General features: G+C 44.7%; 1 protein-coding gene and 1 long non-coding RNA gene across 3 annotated transcripts in view; both read right to left on the bottom strand.

Moving 5' to 3' along the window:
• The window catches only part of mast1a (microtubule associated serine/threonine kinase 1a), a 60,685-nt gene extending 55,359 nt beyond the window's left edge, over positions 1-5,326 (bottom strand). The window contains exon 1 of one of the 2 annotated variants that reach the window (XM_027013729.3): positions 2,685-5,326. In XM_027013729.3, coding sequence (XP_026869530.2) covers positions 2,685-2,747 — 63 coding nt within the window. In that variant the 5' untranslated portion in view covers positions 2,748-5,326. The remainder of the gene's footprint in view (positions 1-2,684) is intronic. The other variant, XM_027013728.3, reaches the window with a different exon arrangement.
• A 244-nt stretch (positions 5,327-5,570) lies between these two features.
• Positions 5,571-10,733, bottom strand: LOC145651926 (uncharacterized). The gene is made up of 4 exons (XR_014118029.1): positions 7,902-10,733; positions 7,109-7,222; positions 6,724-6,822; positions 5,571-6,593 (listed from the first exon to the last, which is right to left on the bottom strand). It is a non-coding gene; the product is annotated as an uncharacterized LOC145651926 (long non-coding RNA).
• Between the last annotated feature and the right edge of the window lie 87 nt (positions 10,734-10,820).

Here is a 10,820-nt window from a genome sequence, read left to right as displayed (position 1 = left end):
TAAGAATTAGCTTTCAATGCTATAACTGTGTTTGTTTTATTTATGTTCCTTTTTAACATTAAGCTTGTACAGGACTTTGGTCAGCAATGGTGGTATTAAATTTGCTACATAAATAAATCTTGCCTCACTTTCTGTGTGTGTGTGTGTGTGTGTGTGTGTGTGTGTGTATGTTCGTCTTGCCTATACTGAAGCATAAGCCATTATACCGATTAAGCACACTGAGGTGTGTGTGTGTGTGTGAGAGAGAGAGAGAGAGAGAGAGTAATCTCATGGGAAACTCATACTGCTGCTACATTGATCTGAAGATTAGAGACATGGTGGAGCCATGCAGGGCTAATACACACACACACACACACACATACACACATATACACACACACACACACACACACACACACACACACACACACACACACACACACACTCACACACACACACACACAACTCATATAATAGCTACACAACACATAATACACACATAACACACATAAAACAGACATACACGAACACAAACAAGCCGTTACACTGCCTCCCCACAATTCCTCTCTGCAGGTAAGAGTCTGAGAAGTTGCCATCCAGCGCTGTGAGGGACGCAGCAGTACGGGAAAGCCCCTCCACCACTCCTGAAAGGGTGGAGACACGGAGCTCGCTGCACACAAGGCCGTTCCCTGCACCTCAGGCAGGTGCTGAAGCAGAACAAGGTTTCCGGGCAGGAATGGCCACCCTCTGGAGGCATGTTCACGGTCCAACTGTAGCCCGGGCAGCGTGACAGACAAGGCTGCCTCTGAGGGCAGAGTCAAAGCGAATATCTGAACAAGCTAACAGAAAAGTATTAAAACCCCCTTTTCTGTTATCACAGAAGAGCTTCTAAAAGGTTTTTATGATGGTTTATATACAATTTTTTAAAAAAAAATTTAAGTGAAACCTGACAATCAAGGACCATGACCTAAGCCTGGATCCGCACAGCTATAAGCACTTTCTCGGCCTCTGCCTTTTTGCTAAAAACTTCACAATGTGTCATCCGAAAACACTAAACTCACTTCTCTTCATTAGACAGAAATCTAACAGGAAGTCACCTTGCCATTCAAGGCACTGCCTTTCAGAATACCACGCCCTGACCAAACGCAGTCCTCAGGTGCACAGACACGTGGGTAAACTCACCCGCTGCCTGTTTATAGTGCTTACGCCTGATTGGTGAGTCTACAATTAGGCACCTGTCTTCAACAAAAATGAAGGGCAATGCAGTAAGAGGGAGAGGGACAGAGAGCGGTGGAGTCAGGCCTAGAGGATGCAAAGAAAGAAGACTGGGATCAGATTTAGGAGATGAGATCCGAGCAGCATTATCCAACCACGTTGTAAGAGGCCGGTCAGAGAGTTTAGCCCTGCGCCTGCACACATAGTGTTGCAACGGTAATCCGGACATTTCAACAACAGCACAGGCGCAAAAACAGCTTTTCTCTCCTGCCTACAGTAAAATCAGTACAATGCAGCCTACTACATACTCTACATCAGGGAGTTTTGGTACTCATTCACTGGATTCCATGTTTGAACCAATGTGACAGTTTACATGCATTTTGATTGGTCTACAGAGGATTGAGAACGTCAAGGAAGAAGCGGCTTCGTATACTCAAAGGAACAGGAGACAACTATCAAAAACACAGTTCTGGTCAATAACTGGTGTGTTTAGCTGTGGGAATTGTGTGTAGTGTTTGCAAGAATGAGCCCTGTTTTCAAAATCATACTTAAGCAATTGTAAAAAGTGTAAAATGGATCTTAAGTTACAGGGGCTCGGTTGTATGGGATACACCTAGCAGTGAAAGAGAAACAGCCTACGAGAGAGAGAGAGAGAGAGAGAGAGAGAGAGAGAGAGAGAGAGAGAGAGAGATAGAGTGAGAGACATAGAGAGAGAGAGAGAGAGAGAGAGAGAGAGAGAGTGAAAGACATAGAGAGATAGATAGATAGATAGATAGATAGATAGATAGATAGATAGATAGATAGATAGATAGATAGATAGATAGATAGATAGACAAAGATAGATAGATACATAGATAAATAGAGTGAGAGAGAGTGACAGACAGTTTAAAAAGCCCTTGAGGCATCAAAACCACATGTGGGTTAACAATTTACGATATATTGATAATAAAAGTAAATATAATAGTAGTAATATTAACAATAGTAACAACAATCACCAATTTATCAATAAGCTTCCCTTTGTGGTTTACACACACAAACCTTTGAGCTAAACAGAGAGGAAGCATGAAGCCTTATGCAAAGCTAGGTCACAGGGAGATAGTGAAAGCATATGTGCACACACACACACACACACACACACACACACACACACATATACACGCACACGCGCGCACACACGCATACACAGTTTTTGCAGATGAAAAGTCTATATGTTCAGAGAGCTGAAAGTAATCGTATCTCTGTGTTATTATTTAGGAAACGGGGTATTAAAGAGCACAAACCCAATCTCAGACACGCTCTGTTTCAGTTAAAACGACTTAATTCAGTAGGTCTGCGACAGGACCGGTAATAAACAGTTTTACATTAAACAAACAAAACTTAGATTTAATAACTTGCACATAGCAATGAAACCTTAATAAGCAATTCAGCATTCGGTTTTAGCACTGTCACGTAGGAACGTTTACTCGGTATAACAGCATAAATCTTCTCACCTGCATCCTCCGCCGGCGTATAATACCGGCGTCATCCTTGACGTCACTCGATCTCTCGGTCATCGCGGGTTTTTTTGGGGTTTTTTTTTTTGACCAGGCTATTTTAAATTAGGGGTGCACCAACAGAAACGTCATTTGCACCCACGCATAGTCCAGTAGCACGTGCTTTTCCCGGAGAGCGCGTGGATGGACAGAACTGACTTGTTACTCAGCCGCTTTGAGCGGACGTACTGTCACTTTGCAGCGATAACAGTTCCGTTGCTTTTGCAGTTGCAGACAAACGGACAGCTAAACGCCCGTGAAACGACAGTTAAGCGAAAGTTTCATATTGCTCCCAAAAGCTGCACCGTCCGTGTAGTTACGACGTGTTTTGCCTGAGTGAAACGTTTACTTTTCAATCAATATCGAAAATAGCCACATCTCGGATGTTGCCGATTAGCTCAATGGTATTAAACATCTTATAGTCCACACTGCAGCAGGAAAATAACGGCATTGCTTGGGTCATTGCATCGTCACTGACATGGCTTGTGCAACTGTGATCCGGGAAGACGGGTGAAGCCGCGGGAGGGCTCGAGTCCTCGTTACCGCTTCCCCAGCGGACGGTGGCATGGCATGCGGGGGGGCATCCTCCGCTCGCGCAGGACTAGGACGGGCAGTGGCAGACGCCGCCGGACCGCTCGCGCCTCCGTCCTAACGGATCAGCGCGAGGCCCCCGCGGAGGAGAACACGCGATCTCATCATCGCGTCGCGTAGCGCCCGCTGCAACCTCCACCGTGTGGCCGCTTCATTTGCGTCCAGGAAGCGCTACGATGGTCCGGTCTCGCTCCAGCAGGCTGTTTCCGAATGAATGCCGAAGACCAGATGATCTGTCATATCTTGAAAGTAGGTTACAACCTAGTCTGGTCGATCCATATATAGGCTACAATGAGTACCCTCGAGATCGCCGTTTACTCCCCTACCACCCCCTTCCCTGCAAACAAGACCGGAGCGTAATTAACGCTTTCGGCCCCGGACTGAGCTAGAGACATGGGTAGGTGACGCCTAGCAGGCTTTAAAAGGGGAGAATGGCGCTAGTTTACGAGTGGTTACTATTCACGTATTATGCTTGATACCTCGCCGTATCGGAGACAGAGAGAATAACAGAAAAGATAGAGGGAGGAAATTTTTTATATTCAGAGGTAATGTAGTTTAAATGTGAAAGAAAATAAGCGTCCAATAAAGAACATATCCCATAAGATCTGTCCTACTAAACACACACACACACACACACACACACACACACACACACACACACACTCCGCAAGCTTTCCTACACGGCTGACTAATGTAAGCACCGTGGGTCGGAGACGCTGCGTTCATTCGTGTATAACACTCACTTTGGTACTGTCTGTCCTCATACACTGCTGATTTATTATTTTAAAAATTGTGACTGGAAAAGTTTTAGTATCATGTATATGGTGGGCATACATGAGCTATTTCAAACACATCCGACTTTGTCTAATAACTTTGTACAAAGGTGGGCAGTAAATTTGTTATATTTATTTAGGTAAACTGTACTGTAGTCATGTACTAACTGTGTAGTTTGGTCAAATGTTTGGTGAATCTGTACATTTCTGAGTAAAGTCATAATACTTTTATATACATATACTTGTGTGGAAAAAAATACTTTTACACAGTTCCTTTTTTTTCATAATTTAGAGTTAATTAATAATTCCTTTTTAGGTGTTTAATTTTATTCTATGCTGCATCTAGACTGTAGAATTAATAAATGTCACCCAGGTTTGTCCATTGACGATTTATTAAAGGGTGAGAAGCGAACAATTCTAATGTGAAAAGAATGGGGACAGTCCCTGCCGCTGAAGTATCATTCAGTTTGTGTATGCATGAGCTGGCATGGCACTCATCAAATGGGGTGATTCTAACTTCAACACTAAGTGGAGAACACGAAAACAGAATAAAACAAATACACGTATGTTATAAATACAGGGTCAACTGTCACTGCTAGAAACAATCCTTTCACAGTCACAATTAAAGTGGTTCTTAAACTAAATGAGTGCAAACATCTTTTGCATGTCTGACAGTCTAGAATCCCTTTATGGGATGCACAGTATCCCAGTTGTGTTTCTGATATAATCCGCAAGCCCCAGTCCACAGTGACATAATTTACTGCTCTGTTCTTTCTCACTTGCATAACTGCATTTTCTCAAGACAACCTAAACATTCAATGTAAAAAATACAAGTGCAGAATTGCTCTGCGAATTAAAGAATATTTGTTGGCACAACATAAAATATGAAAATAGCTGGCCCAAAATAAACAAAAATATGTTGCATCATTAACTATATAATTTTTGTCCTTTAACTTAAAATGTTACTTTCAGAAAAAGAGAATGTTTGGTCGGTCAGCCTTACTGGTTCCACATAATATGTGTTGGTTAAGCACAACAGCCGGAATGTTGAAATGACTGAGCATGGGTAAAAGAAGGAAGAACATCTTTGCAACACATTTTCCAGATTTCAATATTTCATCAGTCACCCATAGAGTAGAATTTAAACGAATGGCGGATCTCACATTCAGAACAATTAAGTTACGTTATGCTTAAAAGTGCAGAGTTTAACTGTCTATACTGTTAATAAATCTTTAAATATATTGATGTGTTTTTATTTCATTAGCTTACATACGTTTACATAGTCCAGTTTACTAGTGTACTGCTGTTTCCTTGTACACCAAACACTTTGGAGTTTGTCTAATTAAAAATGTTTAAGTAACACATTTCATAGCAATTTGTAATTGGCTATTCTCACATGAAATTTAGAGTTATTTTACTTGATATATCAAGTTCTGCCAACTTCAAATATTAGGTTATGATTACTGATCTGAATGAAATTCAAGTTCAGGTGACTTGTGACAATGTAAATTTGTAATTTTGGGGAACAAATCGACCTCAAAGTTGTACCAAAGGTGATCAAATCGGTTACTTATTATTTTAAGTTGGAATCGCTTTTTTTTTTTTTTAAAAAAAACCAATGTAATGTGGTTTGACCATTCCAGGTTATTCTATTTTCAGTCTCCAAGCAACTGCCCTATAGTTCAGCTTTGACACTGGAGACAGAGAGATGAGATAATAGCAACAGAAGCAGGAGACTGAGTGGTTTCTTTTCCTAAAGAGAAGTCAGGCTTAAGCTGCTTCCTCACTTTCTATTACCTCAGCACACGTGATGTATACGTACATCTCTCAAACAAATGGAAACATACAGATGTTTTTCTCTCCCTCGCATACATAAACTAACACCTACCCAATACACACACACACGCATGCATTCAATAATTATGCTAGCCTCCCTTTTTGATATTTCTTGTTATTTTCAAGCTGTACAGGATTTGTGTGACATACTTGGCACACTTACACTCACACACAGTCACATCCTCGAAGGTCAGACAACAGCTTCCCTTCTGTGGTTTCTGTTGCATACAGGAAGTGTGTCAGAGTCAGGTAATACATTTGCATAAAGGCAACAACAAGAACATAATACAGACAAAAAGGAAAAGAGAAACGCTGTGCAGAGCCCTCGCGGACTCGCAGCTCCGTGCAGTTCCACCCACATCCGAATAACGTATATCGGCAATTAAAACCCCCTCCGTCCTCGAGTCTCCCGGGCCAGAACGGCAGCGTAAAAGCACCCGTCTCTCAAACAGCCTAATGCTGCAGCGGCTACCAATGCAGGATGACCTGTAGACCTGTGTGTGCCTCCCCCACCGCCTCTGACTGCTGTTCTCCTCAATACTAGCCGCGTTAGCACTTCCAGAGGAAGCGCTGCTCTGTGCCCGCATGCTCGGAGTCACCGCTGTGGAGGAGCGTTGAGTCCTGCTGAGGACTGGAGGACTGAGATAAGAACAACCAGCAGCATCTCCTGTTGAAGCAGGAGAGACCAAGTGAGTTCTCACGGGTTAGGAGTTCACATGTGGATCATAACGACACGGCGAAAGGCTTTCTGATGAGTGTGTGCGTGCGTGTCTGTGTTTGTGTGTGTGTGCATTTACTTTGTGCCTCCAGAGGGCAGATAAAGTGGGCTGGTGTGTAGGGGGGGCGACTGATCAGGGATAATTGATGGCTCCATCCGGGCATCATGATCTCATAATCTGCAATCAGGACACATTTACAAACCGTGGTCCAGTATTATCTGACAACATTTTTATATATTACACTATTTCTGACATTTGGAATAAAGCCATTATGACTTCACAGACCCAATGTCCGGTGTTACACCCTAAACAGAGGGGCAAAGTTATTATATACATGCACATTTTGTCTGCAATTTGCTTGCTTGCTCTCTCTCTCTCTCTCTCTCTTCCACCCTCTTTTCTTTAAATGTACATGCTGAAATGTGAGAAATTCCAATTGGGTAAGAACGAGTTCAGTGTTTACCCTGTGTTCATTCTGCTTGTCGTGCTGCTGTTGGTGCTCTCTGTGTTCACTTCAGAGGTCATTTAATCGCTGCCTGACACAGAACCGGGTCAACATCTCCATGGCAGACAGCCACTGAATAAAACAGAGAAGACCATTACCCAGAGGGCGTGAGACTGACGCTGAGAAGGCGAGAGAGAAATATACGGTAGAGAGACGAGACAAGTGGTGAGGATGGATGGAGAAGGTGCAGGGAGGACGAGAAGGGGCTCAGGGTGGGTGGAGAGAGAAAAGGAAACATAAGAACCCTGGGTAGAAGAAGAGGGGCAGATAGAAAGACCAAAGAAAGAGAGATTACAAACGTGTGCGGGATGCACATGGTTAGCCCCTTACAAATAGTACGAACAGTGAACACCGGGTACTACAACCTAAAGAGTGACGTCCACAAAGAATAGAAGAGTCGGACCACATACAAAATCAGATAGACAATACGGCTACCGGAAAGTGGACCTGGACCACATTTGTTAACAAAGAGATTCGTGATTATTTCTTATGTTCTTTAGTGCATATAGGCTATGCTATGCACGTTTTTTGCCTAATCATTTATTAACAAAGAGATTCATTATAATTTTTTATGTTCTTTACTGCATAAGCATAGAGATTAAGCAACATACTATTTTTTCTAACCATTTAGATGTGTTTCTAAATTCACTTGTTCAGAGGACATATAAAAGTGATGAGTTCAGTGAGTAGGTCTATTTGCCGCATCTGTCATTTCCACGATAACACATAGCAAGGCTATCTATTTGCTAACCGGGAATCAGTGGCTCTGGGACACCCAACGGGACAGAAACGAGCCTTAGCGGGCGACACCGCCGCTCGCGCTCTCCCAGCCTCCGCCTGTCACTTCTCACACGCTCGCGCCCCGTGTCTGCGGATGAGCCGTCCCCGCGAGAGGATCTGACGGCAGCGACGCGCTCGACAGTCGCTGCCAGCACGCGACGCGGTGGAATCAGTCACGCGCGGCCAGTCCTCCTAGCGCGTTCGCCTGAACGAATGAATGCTTAACGCTCGAGCGTTGCGGAGCGCGCGCGCACGTTCCTACGAGCCGATGAGTCATCCGCCTTGTGAGCACTTTTCTGTGCATAATGTGTATTAGGGACTCGGGGGTGCTCGTTTATTCTTTCCCTGGCTGGTCCCTGTGGTTGTGCGGTTTCATTTCGTTAGGATACTGCTTTAATAGTCATATTGTTCCTATGCCGTGAAGCGAGAGCTCATCGCTGGACTGCCTCTATACCCGAAAGCAGAAGAGCGCCGCAAAAAACAAAAAACAAAAAAAAGCCCTACCGCGGAGACAACAGGTGCGGGAGGGAGGGGGAAAGTACATCTAATCTAATTATCCCCATTGATCAGCGACGCGCAAACGCACACACTCGGCGCACGAGACTGCGTGCGTGACGTGCAGGGCGCCGCGTTAGTGACCTTACTGTTGCCCCGGTTATCTGCTTATTTACTGTTGCCCCGGTTATCTGGTTATTTACTGCATGATGACTGCGCTTGATCCTCAGCTGACGTGAACTGCATTACGACTGACTACAGACTCGCTCACGAATAACACGTTGACTCATATAGGACTCGATGAAACATGCAAACCCCGACGTCCAAAGATGATACTCCACGTCATACCAGTGACACACATTCAGCATCGTCTGCTGTCATCGCCAGATCTGGGGACGCTGCCATGACGACCAGTGCTGACTGGGTTCAGTAGGTGGGCATTCTGTCCGTCTTGCGCTTGTATCTGTCCGCAGCACATTGGGCAGCCGTTTCGGGCAACTCCCGGGGGTCATTGTTCGGTGTGCTTTGGGCAGTTGGCCCGGGCATTTCATCCTGCTCAGTTCGCTCCCGGCGCGGCGGCAGGTAGAAACCCCGCGCTTGTCTGCCTTCCTCGTGGAGGATTACGTTCCACCCTAGCGGGATATACGGGGCCGCACTGAACCCCATCTGCTCCGCCTGTAGGGCCATTTTTAACAGCGAACTTATGCGGATGTGCAGCCAGGCTTATCAGCACGGCGATCACGACAGACACGGAGGTCGACGTGAGCCCCCCCCAACCCTGTCTGATTGCTCCAAGTTCTCCTGGACACTCTAGCAGGCCTCTGCTAGCACGCAGCCCAGAGGACTCCATCCAAGTGAGACGGTGGGAGGTCCTCCACCACCACGCCAGTGGAGCACTGACTTTAGCAACCAGGCAGTGCGCTCACATCACCGTGCCTGCGTTGGTCTTTATGATACTGATGTATACGCAGAGAGACATTAAAGAATACAGAAAATGAATAACTTTCAAATACAGTACAGTCCCAGTGATCTGACAAAAAAACCCCACACAATCTAGAATGTTTAGGGAAAAAAAATATGGATGTTTGAATAAGAAATATGCACACTATGCTGAACTTCTGCTGGGGGACAGATAAAACAAATGCTACAGCATGTTACGCAGCGACCAACACGACGAGCGCAAAAAAGGAACGTGGCGGTGAAAAAACGTATGAGTGAAAAAGGCCCCGAAGTGTGGCGCTCTGCCCACTGGCGTACGCCGGTGTGCAGCTGATTACGGGGCGCTGCCGTGCAGCGAGATCGGCTCCGGAGCGGATGAAGGCGAGAGGCTTTCACGCGTGAGTGAAGGGAGGAGATGCAGTTAAAGACACTGAACGAGTGTCACCGGAGCTGGAGTGTTCCTGCTTATACTCACACTATCGGCGAATCAAATGTTTCTCGATTTATACATCACTGATTAACGGATTGAATGGTAAACCTGACGAATGAATGATCAGACACGTTTGAAAGTACACTCGTAACAGCTGACGGCGTCTTGGACCGATGTGCGGACATTGAGAAATGGACTTCAGGCTGAAACTAAGACAGGTGTTGCAACAGTCTGCGTGAAGCGTCAACGTGCCAGTAGTGCTCCAGCTGTAGCTCCGTGGAGCCGCCGGTGCAGGCCGCGTCTGGGGCGGGGAGCGCGTCGCCCTCTCTGCAGTGCCTCCCTGCGTTTCGCCGCTGCCATCAGCACCTCCTACACAGTGGCTTCGCTAGCAATGAATTGTGGGAGAACGCTTCAGTAGCCAAGAATGAAGCCATACCGTAACTATTGTCTCCGCGGGACTCCGAAAAACTGACACCAGCGATGTAATTCTATTCATGGACAACTTTGCAGTTTAGTATTTAATTTTGAACTAATTCACTATATTCTGTTTAGCATTACCTTACATGCAGTGTCTGTAGAGTTCACACTGAGTCCATAAGCAGAAGGCATGAATAAACCTTAAACGTATTGGTGTCAAATCTCTCCACTCACTGAAAAGCGTCAGGTTCAGCTGAATCCCATTAACACGTGATGGTGTTGAACTGGTTATTAATATGTATGTATATTAATACTTTGATTTCATTCATCTACATGGAGGCCTACTATGGACACAATTGATACATACACTAATAATACACTGAAAATGGGAATATCATAGCTGTCCAGTGTGGTATGATACATTATTAATATGTATATTCTTGTTTGAGTGTGTTTTATTACTATTATTATTATTATTATTGATTTAATATGTTTATGTAAAAAATAAAGCCTAGATGTAAGTATTATTACACATAAGGAGTTAAAATAATGTAAGTTTAGTGTTTGTAATGTCGGTCTCGCTGAGCGATAAGCGAAACTATTCCTATC

Source organism: Electrophorus electricus, chromosome 18 (assembly GCF_041902795.1).
Source record: "Electrophorus electricus isolate QZ-2024a chromosome 18, ASM4190279v1, whole genome shotgun sequence".
In the NCBI taxonomy this organism is placed as follows: Eukaryota; Metazoa; Chordata; class Actinopteri; order Gymnotiformes; family Gymnotidae; genus Electrophorus; species Electrophorus electricus.
The sequence above is the reverse complement of the archived record's forward strand: the minus strand, read 5'-3'. Positions and strand labels throughout refer to the sequence as shown.